Source organism: Microtus pennsylvanicus, chromosome 1, assembly GCF_037038515.1.
Source record: "Microtus pennsylvanicus isolate mMicPen1 chromosome 1, mMicPen1.hap1, whole genome shotgun sequence".
NCBI classification, from domain to species: Eukaryota; Metazoa; Chordata; class Mammalia; order Rodentia; family Cricetidae; genus Microtus; species Microtus pennsylvanicus.
This window is the reverse complement of record NC_134579.1, coordinates 120,267,314-120,285,615: the sequence shown is the minus strand read 5'-3', so window position 1 is coordinate 120,285,615 and position 18,302 is coordinate 120,267,314. Positions and strand designations below refer to the sequence as shown.

General features: G+C 51.1%; 1 protein-coding gene across 1 annotated transcript in view; it reads left to right on the top strand.

Moving 5' to 3' along the window:
• The window catches only part of Fbxw8 (F-box and WD repeat domain containing 8), a 99,697-nt gene extending 82,899 nt beyond the window's left edge, over positions 1-16,798 (top strand). The window contains exons 8-11 of the mRNA XM_075981976.1: positions 3,086-3,213; positions 13,101-13,274; positions 14,708-14,818; positions 15,211-16,798. Of these exons, the coding sequence (XP_075838091.1) occupies positions 3,086-3,213; positions 13,101-13,274; positions 14,708-14,818; positions 15,211-15,355 (558 nt within the window). The 3' untranslated portion in view covers positions 15,356-16,798. The remainder of the gene's footprint in view (positions 1-3,085; positions 3,214-13,100; positions 13,275-14,707; positions 14,819-15,210) is intronic.
• Positions 16,799-18,302: the final 1,504 nt, after the last annotated feature.

Sequence of the window (18,302 nt, the reverse complement as noted above, 5' to 3'; positions counted from 1 at the left end):
GATACAGACCTCCCTGCCCAGAGTAGTTGCTGATGCTTTCTAGACGTTGGACCTGTGATCATTTCCATCCTGACTGTGTGACCAGTACAACAGCCCTCCTCCTGCTTGAGACCCCAGCTGCTAGGGCATAGCAGCACGACGGCTCTGTGGTCCCAGAAGAGGCAGGTCCCATGTGTGGGAGCGTGGGGCGGCTGGGCTAGCAGCAGCTGGTACAGACACAGCTCTTTCAGCTGTCAGTATGTTGGCTGCCACACCCGTTCACTCCAGTCCTGCTGCACAGAAGAGGATTCATAAGTGTTTGTCACTGGCTGTTGAATGTTTTATCAAAAACTGAATAGAAACAACTTATCATATGGAATTATATATGCACAAAAGTTCTCCATTCAGAAGAACCAGAGCTACTTGTGGAGAAGCAGCTGTGAAATACCAAGCTCACAGAAATGCCTTGTATGTTCAGAGCAAGAGAGAGGGACCCTCACACTCAAAATCTACTTGTTCTTACCAGACTGTTCTGGGTGGCTGGTTCCTGGAGATGGGTCACACTCTTCTACTATGTAATTTATTCTTATAACTTACTATGAGATACATTACAGTCTTTCAGTTGTAATATATCTTTAAAAGTATAGTTGAGACCAGTCAGAATAGTTGAAAGTCAGGATTCGAAAGCTATGTTTTATCAGAAATGACTTCAGCTCTCAGAGGGGGAAGTAAGCGGAAACGGAAAGCTCCCTGTCCAGTCCCTTACGAAGAGGATGCTTCTGTTCACGTGGGGGTCATGCAGGTCCACTAGAAAACAGTGACACGAGAACTCGATCTCATAGCGCATCTCATGCAGATGTCTTCAGCATGCACAGCAGTCTGGGCTTCGCTTTAGAAAGAACTCCTAGGAGCACAGAGGATGACAGCACATGCCTGCACCATGATTGCTGCTAACACTGCTGAACCTGCATTTGCTGCTTGGCCGCTCTATCGACTCGCTGGCCACATTAGTGCCGAGCATCTGCTCCCAGATTGCATCTGGTGGGGGAGTTTCCCCTTCTCTCCAGCATCTCTGAACACCTCTGAGAACAACTCAAGTGGTCGTGGGTTAAGACTCACCCAAGCAGGGCAATAAAGAGAAAAATTCGTCTAATGCATGGTCTTAACAAGAGGGAGTGTGAGCATGAATAATTGATACCACTCGTCTGTGGCAATCAGATAAAATGAAGTCCCATTTGCTCAACCTTATTAAAAGAGAGAGAGAGTGGGAGGGAGGGAGCCATGGTAAAGGTCGTTAAGGGACTTGTAGCGTGGAAGACCTGCCTTCGAGATGGTAATGTGTTTTCCAATCTCTGTGGTCTTTAACTAAACGCAATGGTAAAGGTTCTCTTTGGATAGTTCTGATCCGTTGAATTATTGAACATTTAGAAATCCTTGACTGCTGACTTAGATGTCTTTATGATGAATTTGCAGTCTTTTTGGCGGGGATTATCTCCCTGTACCACTCAGATGATTGATCCACTTGTCAAAACAGAACTGGAAAAAAAGTGGAGGCTGCTGCTGACTTGTGTGAGCCTCAGTCCTTGTACTTTTACCTTTGCCTGCTCCTGTAGGTCCATCTGCCTTCCTGCTGTGTGCACTGGTGTACTTTAAAAACAAACAGATCAATCCAAAATATTGAAATCTGTGATGATAATTAAATCCAAAATGGTTGCTCCAAAAAGATGGGTCACTCTTTTAAAACTGTCCCCCAGTAGTTGTGCTTGTTGGGGGGCGCTGTGGACCCTCTCTGCGTGCGGAGCAGGGCACTGGAGTGTCTTTCCACAGACACTACTCAGTGCTGGGGACATTTTGAAGACACACCATCAGGTTGCTGGTTTTCACTTTTCATCCTTGAGGAGCCACCTGTGATAATGTCCAGCTCATTTGCTGAAGATGGATTTGATCACGTGTCTGTTAGAAACAGCTTTCTGTCAGGAGCTAGGGATGGTGCATATCTTTAATTCCAGCACTCAGGAGGCAGAGGTACAGGGGGATCTCTGAGTTCAAGGGCAGCTTCGTCTACAGGCTGAGTTCCAGGACAGCCAGAACTACATAGCAAGACCCTGTTTTTAAAATAAATAAGTAAACAAACCCAACTTTCTGTCAGGAACCTTTCATCTTAGCTGCATCTTGGCTTGTGCATTAGGCGCTGAGAATCTGTGACTTCTGCTGTCTTTCCTTCCGGTGTTAGACAACCACAGAGTCTCAAAGATTCAGGTATAGAAATGTGTATTGTTCCCAAGGAGGAGATGATTTTACTTGTTAGGAATTTCTCAGGACAGACATAAGACTCTCCACTCAGAAGTGTCTGGGTTAACCAGAAGAGAGAGCATGGTCTCTATAGGAGTGCCGCTGAGTTGCTCTGCAAACACAGCTCACATGCTCACCACATGCTCAGCAGAAGTCAGCAGAGGTGCGGTGAGGAGGCCTGGGTCCTGTACTGTTCATTGAATGCCTCCCATGTGCTAATAATTTCTTTCATTAAAAAACTCTCGGGGCTTCTGTGCAATCCGTCCTTTATTCCCCTTTGCTGAGGAAGCAGTGCAGACACCTTCCAGGAGGACTGCACCATGTGGAGCCCACAAGCACCTTCTCACCGGCTTTCATGACCAAACCGAGGGGAGAGTGGGGAAGAAGACGGAAGAAGGTGCTGTTGGGCCGTAGCTCCATGCACTGTCTGGTGCAGCTTCCTAGGGCCTCTGTACGCTCTTCAGTTAACCCCGAATTCGAAGCCAGTGACCTGTAGCCTTCTTTCCTTTCAAACAAACAGAAAACAATCACCTGGGCTGGGCTTCAGTGCAGCAGTGTGGGGGAAAGCAGGCTGCTGACCCGCCATTCATGTGTCTCTTTCTCCTGCTTTTGCTTTGGCCAAGGACCTCTTTGGTTTCCCTTTCTTGGTCTTTTGTCAATTGAGTAGTTATGCCCCTGGGAAGTGTCCAAGCCATCGAGTAACCCAGTGTCTTCTGGGGACGGTGAAATGCTCATTCCTCAAAGGTGGCACAGTAAGAAGTGTGTGACATCCCTCTGCCGTGTGAAACTGACACCTATGCTCTCCCCCTCTCAGATCCTGGTGTATAGCCTGGAAGCAGAACGCTGTCTCTCAAAGCTCGGCAATGCGCTCGGTGACTTCACCTGTGTCAACCTCCGGGACAGCCCTCCCCACCTCATGGTCAGCGGCAACATGGACAGGAGGTAGGTCCAGGCTGAAATGATGCTCATCTGTGGCCCTGAGCGTGAGTGCCTCATGCTTGAGCCTTGCCTGCAGTCCCCAACCCCCACTCCATCCTCTGGACTTGGAGTGAAGTCTTGCATTAGGTAATAGTTGGACCTTCTATGCCTCCGCTTCGCTTCTGAAGCACACAGGATGGTTGGTCCTCTTTTCAGGCAGTTGGTGGATGGTCCAGCGAGACCACTTGGAATATCTTTTGTCCCCCTGTTACAGAATTTGTTTGGCACAGAAAAGCTCGCTTTCTGATATTAAAAACAATAACCTAAGAGACTGGCCGTGCTCAGCACAATAGGGCTGCCTGCCAAGTGATGCCAAGAGTGTATTTCAGAGCACTGCGTGTCCCTCTGGTGACGGGAAAGAGACTTGATGGGAACAGATTCCAGTTTCTATTTAACTGATTAGCAGCCTTCTCTTTAACACATTGGCTGAGGAAGTCGGTTTTCCTGGTCCAGGGGCCAGTGCCAGCCTTTAGCACCGCAGGGTTAGTGTTTAAAAAGACCCTTCCAGTCCAAAGTTTAGTTTTCTCCCCCTTGTCTTGTCTTCTCCTTTGCTTTCTCTCTGCTTTTTGGCTAGTTACCTACTGCATCTGATTCAGTGCCCCAGAGAGAGGTAGACTGGCCAGTCGCCAGGGCTGCTGGCACCCCTCCCCTGGGCCCAGCCCCGGGCTGCAGGTGCGGGGCTGCTCGGTTCTGGGGTTTCTTTGTGCCAGATCCCAGAGCTTTGTCCCAGAGGAGTAGCAGCTTGCAGAAGCCACTGTTGGATCACATAGTGTTTGTATCCCAAGCCCCACCCCAGCCCACCCCACCTAGAGCAAAGAGACTGAACGTGCTTTGTGGGGAGAAGGCTCTGTCCCTCTCTCACAGGGACTCCTCCGGTGACTCAGAATGTGGGGCTTGTAGATGGATGTCTGAGTTTGCTGTGCTAAGGCTTCAGTGGCTAGAGAGGTAACTCAGTCAGTAAATGACTGCGGGGCAAACATGACCTAAATTTGGATCCCAGAACCCATGTGAGCACTTGGGAAGCAGAGGCAAGGGAATCTCTGTGAGTTCAAACCTAGTCTATGTAGTGAGGTCTAGGCCAGCAAAAACTACATGCTGAGACCCTTTCTAAAAACAATAACAACCACAAAAGCAATTGTCACACTCATCTGTAACCCTGCAGGGAAGGGAAACAGGCATGACTGTCCTCAGAATTCAGTGGCCAGCAAATGAGAGAGCTCTGGGTTCAGCCTTTCTCAGAAGATAAAGTAGAGGGCAATCGAGGACAGCTGGCATTAACTCTGACTTCCACATGCCCTTGCTCACAGTTGCATACATGCATACACTACACACATGCATGCCCTTGCACACACACACACACACACACACACACACACACACCAACACAACCGCTGCCTAGGCTTTGCAAGTAACCCCTGTGTGTGGCCAGGGGAACAAACCACATCCTGTGAACTGAGCAGACAGTCTCCTCTGTTTTCTAGTGGAGCAAATGTTAGGGGCTCTTGGGAACTTCCAGGTATCAGGCCTGGGCAGTGGACTCTGCCCAGGATGTGTGTACAATATGAGTTTCTTGTTGCTGGCAGGAACCCAGGGCCCTGCTCCAGAGCAGAGGAGCCCCTCATGTGTGAAGACCTTAACTCCAGAATGTTACAGCACTGTTAGCTGTCTTTCGCCGCAAACTGTCCTCCAGAACACGTAGGCATTCTCAGTAATGCTGACGTTTCCCTCTGGAGTGTACCCACTTCATCACACATCATAACTAGATGCCCTCTGGTCAGCGTGGAGCCCAAATTTGATTTTTAGAAACCCATTTTATTAGGATGTAGCGGAATTAAGTTTTTAAAATAAAGCAGGGAGGTCCCAGGGTTCTCCATACAACATCAATCTTCCTCAGCATTAGAGCTCCGCCCCCCACTCCCCTAAGAATAAACCCAGTTTACGGACCTGGACTTGTGTCTGCAGTGAGGGCTTACAGTTAGCCTTCTGAGGAAAAGCCAAGATTCCCTGCCTCATCTAAGAGTCCAGCTATGTAAATAATAATTTTAATTCTGTGGAAGATTTAAAATGTTTGAAAGTCCTTATGGGTAAGTTTTCTTCCATGTGCAGGCCAGGGCAGCTGTGCCCAGTGGCTAGGAGTAGCTCCATGGAAACACTGTCCTCAAAGCTAAGTCCTAGTCTGCTCTTTCCTTTTAATCTCATTCCTGCCCCACCCTACAGTTGTATTGGGAACCCCTCTTCAGGGCAGGACCACAGAAAGCACTGGAGCAGTGGGAAAGGAAGCCTGGCAGAGCCACTTCCCCAGGGGCTCTGCTGCAGTCCGTCAGCAGACTGCCAAGAGCAGCAAACTGAACCCAGAGCCTCCGCGTTTCTGTCAGTGAGTGGATGAAAACTTGGAGCAGTGAGATTCCCTCCCTTTGTGCGTTGGACGGTGAAACCCAGGGTCTGGAGGGGAGAGAGGGAGGGAGGGAGGGAGAGTCAGGATCAGAGTCAGTGCTGGGATGAGACTGCAACTGTCAGGGTGCTAAGGCACATTCTTTGACCACGAGCTCTCAGCCACTCTCCCCAGATATACAGCTTACTTAGTGTGTGTGTGTGTGTGTGTGTGTGTGTGTGTGTGTGTGTGTGTGTGTGTCTGCGTGTACATCCGTGTGCGTGTACATCCATGCGTCTGTGTGCACCTGTGTCTGTGCGTGTCTGTGCGTGTACATCCATGTGGGGGGTGGGTGTTGGTACAGCACAAGTGTGAATGAAGCTCAGAGGACAACACTGTCTTCAGCTTCACCTCCTCCATGTTGGCTATGTGTTCAATCACCAGCATCTGGTGATTCTCCTGTCCCTACCTCTCATCTCACCATAGGAGAGCCAGATTACAGACGTGCTGCTATGCCCATCTTTAGCTGGGTCTTGAGGGGCCAAACTCAAGTCTTTATTTTTGTCTGCCAATCATTTTACCCACAAAGCCGCCTCCCCAGCACAAGTCCATTTTCAGAACCAGTTCCTTGAGGCAGAACTCATGTGTCGTGTGACCCACCAGCTTAAATGCAGTCAATTCCAGGGTGATACCCCAGAGAGAAGCCCTGCACTGGGAGCTGTCACTGCTGTCTCCCCCACACCCTCCACTCTGAGCAACCATTATGTGACTTTCCTTTGGTGTGCGTTTACCTGTGGACGCACATAAAATGGTTGACATGGCCTTTTATGACGTATTCCTACCTGGTCCAGTGTTTTCAAGGTAAGCCCAGTGGTAGCTTGTATCCAGGCATTAGTCACTTCTTTTTAATGGCCAACTAATATTCATCACTGGCAGACCTCATTCTGTCCATCTTGTTAAACTAGTGGACATCTGGGTGGCCTGATTAATTAATCTCTTAATAGTTTTGACCATTATAATTCCTGTGTAGATTTTTGTGTATCTTCAGTTTTCTTGGGTATAGACACCTCGGGATTGAGTTGCTGGCTTCAGTGGTAACTGCCACACTCTTCTTGTTTGGCTGTTCATCCTGCCTGTCCTGGCCTTGGGGAATCTTCCAGTTTCTCTGTCTCCTCAGCCCATGTATTATCCTCAATCTGTGTGGCAGTCAACCTCGTCTGTGAGGTGTTTCCTCGTACTTTGATTTGCATCATGCTGGTGCCTAAGGACCCGATTTCCTGTCTTATGGTTCATCTGCACATCTTCTGTGGAGAGATGACTATCGAAATCCTGTTTTTGAGTCAGAGTGCAAATTGAGATATGGTTTCACTGTGTAGCAAACTGGCCTAGCACTTGCTTTGTAGAACTTAGGGCAGTTCTGTATCTGCTGCTGAGTTCTGGGATTACAGGCATGAGCTACCACACTCACACTCAAATCCTGTTTTTAATTGAGACTTTTATTGTTGTGTTTTGATGGGTTTTTCAAGTTTTCCATCTGTAAGTCCCTTGTCAGATCTGTCATTTACAAGTAATTCTTCTTCTTGTGTAAGCTGTTTACTTGTTGAAAATGGTCTTTAAAATATGGGCTTTAAATGTTGATGGAGTGTGATTTATCTAGTTTTTCTTTTATTGCTTGTGTTATTACTTATTTGTAAAAAAAATTCCTACTCTAAGGTTTTTAGTCTGTTTTCTTGCGTTTTATAATTTAATGTCTTATATTTGAAATGCATGACCCGTGAGGTAATTTGGGGTGTAGTGTGAGGTAGGGTTGTGGCTTTATGCTCAGTTGTCTCAGCTCTGTTTGTTGTCAAGATTGTTCTTTCCATTCTTAAAAATTGAGTGTGTTTCCAGTTCCGATTCCTCCCTGTTTATGTTCCACTGGCCTCCGGAACTGGCCTCCACTAGACTTCCCTGCATCTTTTGGTTAGGGTGTACTAGGTAGAGAGACCATCCTTCCAAATGCCAGGCTTGCAAACAGTCTCCATACATGAAGGGAGGACCTCTGTGTCGGAGTTGTGTGTGGTGGTGTGCTGCCTGGGCGGTTAGCCACAGGTCTCAGCACAGCTCAGGCTGTGTAGTGAGTGGGCAGAAAGATGATTCTACTTAAGAGCATGCTCTGCCCATGCGGAGAAACTGATCTTGACTCCCAGCACCCACAGCAGGTGGCTCACAACTGCCTGGAGCTCCTGCTGAGGGGACCGGATGCCTTCTTCTGGGCTCTGTAGGCACCTGCACTCTTGTGCACACAGACACACAGACAGCTGTGGCATGGGTTCTCTCCGACCACTCTTACCAAGGTTCTAAGGATGACACTCGGGTCACCAGGCTTGCCCTGAGTGTTCTGCTGGGCCAGCCTGCGAATTCTCACTGCAGAGTTAAAGTGGAAATGTTAGCTAGAAGTGTCCGTACTTCAGCTTTTGCTTTGGCCATTAGTGCTGTCCCAGGCTGGCCTTTTGTGAGCCACAGAGCTTAGGGTTTAGAAGATTCCTTGAGGAATCAGATGCTAAGAGCTTCGGGGATCACCCCAAAAGGGACAGCTGCTCGTATTTCATGTGGAAACCTCACACCGCAATGCTGGTTTGGCACAGAACATGTTATAAGCTTAGCCCAGCTGGACAAAGCTGGATATGCCATGCATCTAAAAATGTGTTTCCCATTGCTGTTAAGATGTACATCTCAGAAGGCTGGCTTCGGTGCTGTGAGTGAGGCGTGTATTCTGCATATACACCTATGAGCTGCCTTCCTCCCCAGCTCGGGGACAGCGAGGTCAGGCGGAAGTGTGCACGAACCTTTTGAAAATACCAGTTTTCCCAATTAATTTAGTCATAATTTTAAAATACTTGTGTGTTAATGATTTCCATGCATTTACCTTTATTTTCTGGATCTGACTGTAGCCAAGGTTGCATTCTTCCTGAAGAACAGCCAACCCAGAGTCTGGGCACTGCCAGTTTTGCCAGCACAGTCTCCTTGTTATCATCCGGGACTGTGGAGTCCAAACCAGTAGGAAACACGCCCCAAGGTGTGACCCCCCAATTAGAGTCTTCTCACTTCCTTCCTGCCCAGCACATAGAAAGTTGTGGTGTGCTTGTGTGTGGTGCCTGCTGCCAGGGCGCGTGCAGGGCACGAACATTACGCTCACTCCATCTGCAAGTGTTATAATGAGTTATTCAAAGCCCTTCACACAGGACCAACCAGAGCGTGCCTCCCTCTCCGTTCCAGCGCGTTTTCCTGCCCATCTGATGGATGCTCCTCTGCTGGAGTCTTTGGAAGGTTCTGGTGTCTTTTGTTTTAATTGGCGGGCTAAAGCTGCCTCCTATGGTGCGGTTTTCATTAGTGAATGCTGCGGGGGGGGGGGGGGGGGGGTTGGCCTCCAAGCCCATCCATGAATATTAAACATAAGACAATTAGAGCTTTCAGACCAATTATTTTTCTTTCAGCAAGCAAGGTTGGTGATACTCACTAGATGAGGACTCGCAGGATCTACCATTGGCCCCTTCTTGTCCCTGGAATCAGTCAGCCTGGCATGTCTCCACCCATTTGCTGGGCTACCTGTTTCCCAGCGTGGAATCTGCAGTTTGAGTGCTGAGGCTGCTGGCTCTGCCAGGGCATGCTGCCTTTGGGGCTGGTACTACACTTTGTCAGATGCTCTGGGCTGATACCTGCTTCCTAATGTGAATTTGATGGCTTGGGTGGACAGGACTCAGTTCTGTCTGAGACAACAAGCCAGATGTCTCTCTAAGATGTCAGAAGACTGGTCTTCCACAGGGTGGTTTCTGTTTCCCTAGTGAACCTGAGCTGCTGATGTCTCTGCTGCTGTCTTCATCTGACACCATCATGCCGCTCTCTAAACACAGTAGAGAATCAGACGACAAACTCTGAACTAAGGGTCCAAATGTGTTTACCCGCATCCATGTGTTACGGCCACACGGTAAACACTCACTGAGGGGCTCTTGATAGCCAGCTTACACTCCACCCCCATCTTTTCAAAAGTCCATGCTGGGCTCCAGCCCCAGGCTCCCTCCTGGGTGCCCCACAGCCTTGGGTCTCTTGGCAGCTGTGTGCACTTAGAGCCCCTCGCTGGAGACATAGTCTGCACTGCCATCTTGCCGTGTGGTCTTGATTCTGCATCCCAAGACTGTGATTGTTGGTTGTTTCTTTGTCAACGGTGGTAGTATGTTTTTTACAACAGGTTTTCTTGAACTTGCTTTGTTACAGCCATGTAGTCAAGAATGACCTAGAACTCTTGGTCCTTGTGCCTTTACCTCCCTGGTACTAGGATTCTGGATTGTACCATGATGCCTAACGTCTGTGGTTCCGTGTTATATATACCTACTTATCACTAGCTATGAAAAAGATAAACTGTCTGAAACAAACGAGGTGTGCGCATTTGTGCGCACCAGGGTGGAGCCAACACCCTCTGAGGCCTGACTTTTCAACAGCATAGTCACATCTAGAATAAAGCAAAAACCCCACCTCTCTTCCCAAGGAGCTGCTGTTAGCATTTAACTTCTGAACCGCGTTGATAGGAAGCATGCTCTGCACCTAAAAGCAAGTGCGATAGGGGCCTCAGCGCGCAGCTCTGTGATAGCTGCCTGTCGCCATACACACCTGCTCACACTTCAGGAGGACTAGCCCGTGACCTTTGCCTCAGCTGAGCAGTTCTTGTCCCCCTGGCCCCTCTGCAGGTGGTGTAGACATGTCACCTGCTGACAGGTAGAGCTCTGAATGTCTGCCAGTGCTCCACCGTGGCTGCCTGATGTGATGCAGTTACTACGGCATCCCCATCCAGTCGTTCAAATTCATGGCATCTCTAATGCTGCCTCTAATCTCCCTGGAAGTCTAATGATAAATTCTTAATAGGTAATTCCTTCTCCCCCAGGCTGCTTAAAACTTCTTTGTATGCTCCCATTGTTAAGATGACAGTTTCCAGAATGTAGTTTTTATTGTGATAGTGTTGACTAGCACTAACCCCTGGGCATTATCAGCCCATTTTTCTCCAGGACCTTCCTTAGGTGTGATGCACCTACGCCCCGTGTCGCTTGCTGCTGGTCGCGCTGTGCTCCTTGCCTTCTCGTGAAGTTCGTGTTCAGGGTCTGTGTCTTCATTCTGGAAGATGCATGCTTGTTGTGAAGCAAGAGTCAAGGTGTTGCATGGCTCCTCACTGCTGCAGTGTGGACTGAGGGCAGCAGCCTCACCCCCCTCCAGCTGCTCTGCTCTAAACGCTCTGCCGCTCTCACGCAGTGGAGAGGCAGTTCCTGAGCCCAGCAGAGCAGTAAAGGGTGTTAGTTTTGTTGTTTTTACCACATTATGTGGTGTGGGGGGAGGCTGCCCAAGCTGTCTGAAACCAAAGCCTGTCCCTGGGCTGTGTTGATGAGCACACGTGGCGAGCCCACAGGAGCCTGAGTGTCCTTACTCTATTCATCGTGTTTTCTCATTTTTGTGACAGAAACAGCTTAAGAGTTTATTTTGAGTTCAGGGTTTGAAGCTATGGTCTATCAAGGTGGAAAGCCATGGCAGCCGAATGTGTCCACTCTGGAAACACCCAAGTGGGAATGCCTTCTAAGCCAGTCCAGCCTAGCCCTCACACTGGGGGACTCGAGCTCAGTCCCTGCAGAGGAGTTTGTGTGTGCACCAGCCATGGGTCTCACCATCAGGCCCAGGGTATGAGGCGTGTAACAGGCTCTGTTTTTGCTGAAGAGAGGTGATATAGGGGTAGCATCCGTTTTTACTTCTCAAGACCGGTAGACTTGGACACAGTATGCTCAAGAGGTGCTCCTTGCCTTTCCTTTCCTCTCACTGTGAACTTGGAGGAACTGGTGAGGAAGGAGCCTCGGCTGTATACTCCTGTTCATCATCTGAAGATCTTGTATAATCTTTTTAGAGTGGCTTGTGGGTTTTAAGAAGCCCCTCCCACTCATCTTTTATTTTTTTGAAACAAGGTCTTGCTGCACAGCACAGACCAGCCTCAGACTCTAGCAGTCCTTCCTCCGCCGGTCAGGCAAGAGCTCACCCACCAAGCCACATTCCAGGCACATTTTTATTCGACACAGAATATCACTTAGCTGTTGAGGGTGGCCTGAAACTTGTAATCCTCCTGCCTCAGCCTCTCAGGTAGCTGGTATTATATGTAACTCAGCTCTGAGTTGAGAAAACACAGCATACTGACATTAAATGTTTTCATAAACTGAAGTCCATTTAAGATCATATGGTGCCCACAGAGGTCAGAAGAGGGCACTGGGGCCCCAACAGCAGGAGTCACAGGTGTTTGGTTCCTAGCACCCACGTCGGGCAGACAACAGACTCAGGTCCTCTCCACCAGCTCCTTGGCTATGTTTCTTACAATTAGCGGTTGTCTATACAAAATTAGCTGTTGGGGCTGGAGAGGTGGCTCAGCAGTGAACAGCACAGACTCTTCTTGCAGAGGACCCAGTCTAATTCCCAGCACCCATGTGACAAGTAGCAACTGTTACACCAGTCCCAGAGGATCTCATGGCCTCCTCTGTTCTGCAGGCACTGCACACATGTGGTACACACATACAAATATAATCTTTAATGTTGAGTTGGGCATATTAATGTGGATAAGTTGCTGTTTCTCCTGGTGTCATTCCTGATCTTAGGTGCATTCACCATTTTTAGCAAGGTGCAGGAGCAGTGCTGTCGAGCCTGGCTGTCTGGAAGCAGATGCATGCCGGAAGTCCTGAGTTGGTATGATTACACCTTGTGGAGCTGACTGCGGGTTTCTTCTGTGTGCAGTACGTGGTAGCTCAGCTAGTCTCCAGGGGCTTCCTGTGGTCCTGTTGTCTGCCTGATGTTAGTTGCGCTGACGGCCTCCTCCCCTGGCTTCTGGATTTCAGAGCCCTTGTGGGCAGCTGCCCCTTACACACCTGGCCAGCCCTTGTCCGTTGCTCTTGATCACTTAATCTGTTCTAGAAAGTCACTTATTCATCTCAATTTTCAATTTTGCAGATTTAAAAAAAAATGAACTCAAACAGAAAAGCTGGGGAGATTATGGAGACCAGGGAAGCAGATTTGAAATCCATAAAACATGCTGTCTGTAAAAAGGAAGTTAGGTCCCCATGGCTTTGATAAAATTTGTCCCGAAGTCAACTTTTCTGGCACAGAACTGCAGTAGCCACCTTCATCCTCGGCACGTGCGTCAGGTTGGACCCGGGGTCCACGCGACGACAGGCAGATGCTCACTTTGAGCAAAAGACAAGTTTTCCGTGGTGCCTGCAGGCCTGGGGAGTCAGTGAGTTAAAATGACCCCAGGCCACTGGAAGCGGCGAGTGTGCATCTCGTAGATGATATACACTTTATCTCTGCCTGGTCAGCCCTGCAGGGGAGCCCCATGCACTGCTGAGGGACCACACAGCGGAAGCAGGCGGAGCTGCAGGCTTCCTCACTAACCCTCTCCTGCTGGTGCTCTTCTTGCATCTTCCAGAGTCAGGCTCCATGACCTCCGCAGCGATAAAATCGCCCTGTCACTGTCTGCCCATCAGCTGGGGGTGTCCGCAGTCCAGATGGATGACTGGAAGATTGTCAGCGGGGGCGAGGAGGGACTGGTGTCCGTGTGGGATTACCGCATGAACCAGAAGCTGTGGGAGGTTCACTCCAGGTAAGCTGGCCTGCGGTGTGTGGGCGTCCCCAGGCCACCTGTGCCCACGCTGCCGCCTTCCTGAAAGCACCTTTGCAGGAGAGGAGACCTAGAAAGCCCAGTCCTGAGACTTCAGCTCCTCTCTTCCCCATTACTTTGCCCTGAGTAACACGCGGCCTTGCTGAGCGTCCTAGTGAACTTTCCACAGCTATGTGGTTACTGTAGATTCCTTCATTTAGTTACGAGGAGAGGAGAATTTCCAGTGTGAAGGCAGATGGGTTGTCATGTGTCCCCTTGTGCCAGACTGTGTCCAGGTGTGTGGCTTGCCCCTTCTCTCACTATGAAGATGGGCACATAGTGTGCAATTTAAGTAACGCCAGCTAAGACAGCTCATGTAGCCTTGAGCAGAGGAGACTCTGACTGGTGCCTCCTGGTAAAATTGCTCCTTTGGGCCTGCCTCAGTTCTGAATTTAGAAGCAACCTGGATCTCCCACCGCTTACGGGCCCCAGAGTCCTGTCTGGCTGAGCGTCAGCGCCTCGGTAAAGAGAGTGTGGCACTGTGGAAGAGCACAGCGGAGAGCATAACGTGCATCTCTCCCACCAGACGCAAAGTCAAGGCAGCTCTACCTTTGCCTTCATTTTTTTTTTTTTTGATTTACAGGTTGGTGAATTCTCTGGTACCACACTGCTCTAATGTGGTACCCTTCCCTAATGTCCCTAATGTCCCTGGTGATGCACCATAGTGCCACCGGGTGGCGCCAAAGGGCAGCGCAAGCTCCCACACTAGAATCCAGCGTTTCCCCAATTTCAGGAAAACCAGTAGAGAGCTGGTTCTCTGCACCTCCAGGACAGCACTGTCCTTTCTGGGCTTCTGCAGTGGCCCTTTCAGGATGCCCACACCCAGCATATCTTTCCAGCACTCGAAGGAGGCCCAGGGAAGTGAGGCTTTCTCTTGCAGGAGTCCTGGTCAGCACTCAGCTCTAGTCCGGCTGCTTGTCTGACCACCCACCCTCAGCCTGCCTTCCCTCGCCGAGCCCTTCCTTTATCACTGTCCTGTTATTCTCCAGCCAGAAGGCCTGCTCCCCGGTGGCCTCAGTCAGCCCCAGCTGGGGTGGCATGGGACTCCTTTCTGCAGAGGAACCTCTGAGGACAAGTACCCATTTCCAGGAGACTGCACGCTGCTGTCTCCTGGATCACAGTGTGACTATCAGTTGTAGCCATCACTTCTGTTGGCTACATCAACATCTGCCATGTAGCAGGTTTGGCTCAAACACTCCAACTTGTTGAAGCATTGGTTGAAATGTGGAAAGGGTGCAGGTGTATGCAAAATGGAGGCAGACAAAGGCTCGGCTCGTGTCTGCTTCGTCATAATGGAAAGTTTGCCTAGAGAGTTCCAGGGTGCACAGCCAGGGCAGGCTGCCCCAGCCTTACAGTCTTCTTCCCCGTGGCTCCAGGCACCCTGTGCGCCACGTCTCCTTCAATAGCCACAGCCTGATTACCGCCAACGTGCCCTATGAGAAGGTGGTGCGCAACTCCGACATGGACAACTTCGCCTGTCACAGGAGGTCAGTGCGGGTTTGGGCACATCCTGAGAAATGGCTCAGTGTGGTTGTATTGGCACCCCCCCGCCCCCTCCCCATTTCCAGTCACATACTCCTCTTAGGGCAGGGTACACAGTGACTGCTGTCAACCAGAAGCATGCACTGAGTGTCTGTCTGGAACATTCTGCAGCTGCTCCTGCATCTGGGGCAGAGCAGGACCACAATCAGCTTGACAGAGAGGCGATGCCTCTTCTTAAACATTGTCTCTTGGGGCTCCCTGCTCACCTCAGTCGTGGCGTCTGCGTATCTGATAGTGTGGGCTCCACATACATACTGTCACAACGGAGGGCTAGCCTCGACTGCATGCCTGTGCCACAGCAGCCTTGCTGACTGGTGTTCATATCTGCTTCCTCTAGGCATCGTGGCCTGATCCATGCCTATGAGTTTGCAGTGGACCAGCTGGCCTTTCAGAGCTCTCTTCCTGTCTGCCGCTCTCCTTGTGACACCATGGCTGGGTACAGCTATGACCTAGCGCTGTCTTTCCCCTATGACAGTGTTTAGGCCAGCACCTCCTGAAGAAGTGGGAGGGCAGTTTACAGACGCTAGAACTGAAGAAGCTCTGCACACAGTGGGAGTTGGGGGCGGTGCTCTCCCAGGCGGCCATGGCCACAGAGCCGTGCTGCTTCTGAACCACCCACACCACGTCTGCTGCTCTCCTTCACCTGGGGACACACCTCAGCCTGTGACGGGAGCTTCTCCACACTCTAGGGCCTCACCTTGCTGGTCTGTGTGCCGTGCTGGGGGTGGGACCCAGAGCCTCAGTGTAGGCAAGCGCTCAGAGTGGACTCCCGACCCCACCTAGTCCAGCCCTGCTCTGTGGTTCTCACAGCTCGTCATTACAGACCTTACCTGTGAGGACTGCTCATTTCACCTGCTCTCCTCAGTACCTGCTGCAAAGGAGACATCCATCCTTCCCCAGGGAGGAAAGGGCCACTCCCTCACTCCCTGGGGATGGTTCCCGAGCCTGGCTGGCGGTACCTCTTCCCTCAGCACTCTGCCTGCAGAATGTTCAGGCAGATCCACAGTGGCCAGGAGAGCCAGTCAGGGAAAGCACTTGTGTGCAGAGACCAGGCAGAGTCCCGTCCCAGCGGGTAGCCAAAAGCAGCGTGGTAGGCAGGTGGTCAGGACATGCCACGCTGGGTCTGCAGACAGCAAAAGCCATTGGGGCGGGGGAAGCTTTGTGCTCTGGAGACCAAGGCAGTTGAAAAAAGGGCGTACATTTTCGGGGGGGGGGCTGACCCACCTCTAGCCAGAATAATACTGAGACCAGCCCTGAGGTACTCATGGTTCCCGGGCCTATAGGGACTTGGTCTTGTTTCCCAGTGCTGGGGATGAAACCTGGGGCCTCAGATGCCTGCAAGGCAAGTGCTCCCACTGAGACACACTTCAAACCAGTATGTGCTTTTGTGGCATGAAGATTTCCCAGCTCAAGACAGTCAGGCCTCAGACATCCACTGTCTAGCTGAAGCTGAGCATGGCCTCCTTGCAGCCCCCCTCCCACACATCAGAGGGCCAACAGGCAGCAGCTCTCTCTCTTGCTGGGCTGGCGCCCCCTCCTGGCCCGGTCTTGCTAGGCCTTCTCTACAGCCCGAATACTGGAGAAACTTGTCAGTCAGCACTGCACGACCAGGAAGGACCAGGAAGCTCTTGGAGAGCAGCTGCAGAGGTGACTGGAGTGAAGACGGCACACGCACTGCCAGCAGCTGGGGTGGCTTCATGCAGGGCGCTTGGGGACATGGCTCCTCACAGCAGCTCTGGGTGGTCCCTACTATCAGCTAGCCTCCTGGGAGACTCCCCCTCCAGCAGACCTATCAGAGATCTCCCCACCGGCTTCTGGGGTTGCTGCCGAGCATCTGCTCAGAAGCCAGGAGACACCAGGACACGCCCCTGTAGCTTGCCGTTTGCCTTATGCCATGTCTGCTGTTATTAAAGGTTCTGGACTCAGTCGTGGCCTCGTGTGCTGCTCCTGGAGGGGGCTCGGTGCTGACCCCTGGCGGTCGTGAAGTCTTCCGTTTATCACCCACAGCTGGGGGGTGGGGCACCACGACAACAAGAGGTCTTTGGCTGGGCTGGCTGACCATGGAGGCCATGAGCAGCCCTGCTTCTACAGAAGTCCAGACAGCAGTTCCCATGAAATGTCTCAGGGACTGTGTGGCTTTCAGCTGAGCGACAGACTCACCAACCCTCCCCAGCAGTGGGGTTTCCATTCTTCCTGAACTGGAAAGCCAGCAACCCCAGGGGCAAAGCACTGAGTTCCCACTGTAAACTCACAGCCCTTCCACGAGGGCGTGGCATACCCCAGTCCACTAGTTAAGTGACACGTGGCCGTACCACAGGCCGTTTGCTTGGAGTTGAGAACCACATCCCTAGTGAAGGGGCTTTCAGTTGATAACTGCCCCAGGATAGTGGCTCAGACAGGGACACCGCTCCTCATGAGCTCTTGCTTGAAGCAGCAGATGGCACGGACCGTGGCATTGTAGCCACACATCCAGGCCAGATGGTTACCTGGCTACTGTGGCAGGCCTGCAGTGACTTGGCCCCCACTGCCTGTGTGTGTGGTAGCAGACTCCCCCCTGGGCACCAGCCTGGGCTCAGCCTCTGATGCTGCCTCCTGCTTTGCACTAGGGAAAGGAACTCGAGCCCGTGCCCAGCTGAGCCTTGCTGTCACAGCTGCTCTTCCCAGGATACCCACCCCTCAGCCTCGCTACCCACTGCAGGGGCCCTTAGAGTGCCACCATTTTCCTGGGAAGACAAGCCTGCCCTTTGCTGGCTTGTCGTCACTGGGTTGCCCTCCTGTGACTGTTCCTACACCAAGCCCTGCTGGTGTTTATCCAGCTGTGGCAGAGACAAAGGTGCTATGGAGGGTGGCCTGGTTCCAACAGGAGCTCCTCAAGGTCATGGCGTGCAAGGACAGCCTTTGAGGCAGGTGTTTGCATTTCTGCCTCTCCTTGGGCCGCTTCCAGCTCAGCGGAACTGAGCCTGGTCAACTGCAGGCAGGTGGGGACAGAACCCAGAGTCAGACCAAGGGTCTGCCCTCTCCATCAGCACAGCACACAGGCACGTGAACCAGAGCCCAGTGGTTTTATTCAAGTGCTGAAGAACCTGCTTCCCTAAGGGGTCAGAGCTGCAGGCTGCTCTGGTCTCTGACCCTTTCCCATGATTTACATGTCACAAGGCTGCAGCTGTCCATAAAGCTGTTTCTATGACGTTTGCATTACGGAGCACACTGGGAAACGGACCAGAATAAGCATTTGTTTCACAAACCACCAAACAAAAAACAAAACAACAACAAAACCTTTTATAAGTGGCGCACGGTGACTCCCACTTGTCCCACCCCCAGGAGGCTGAGACGGGAGGGTTTTAAGTTTGAAGCCCTGATTTTAGAAACAAAAGTTGATAACAGGGCAATAACACAGGCCTAGATCTCACCTGACTGCTGTAGAATATA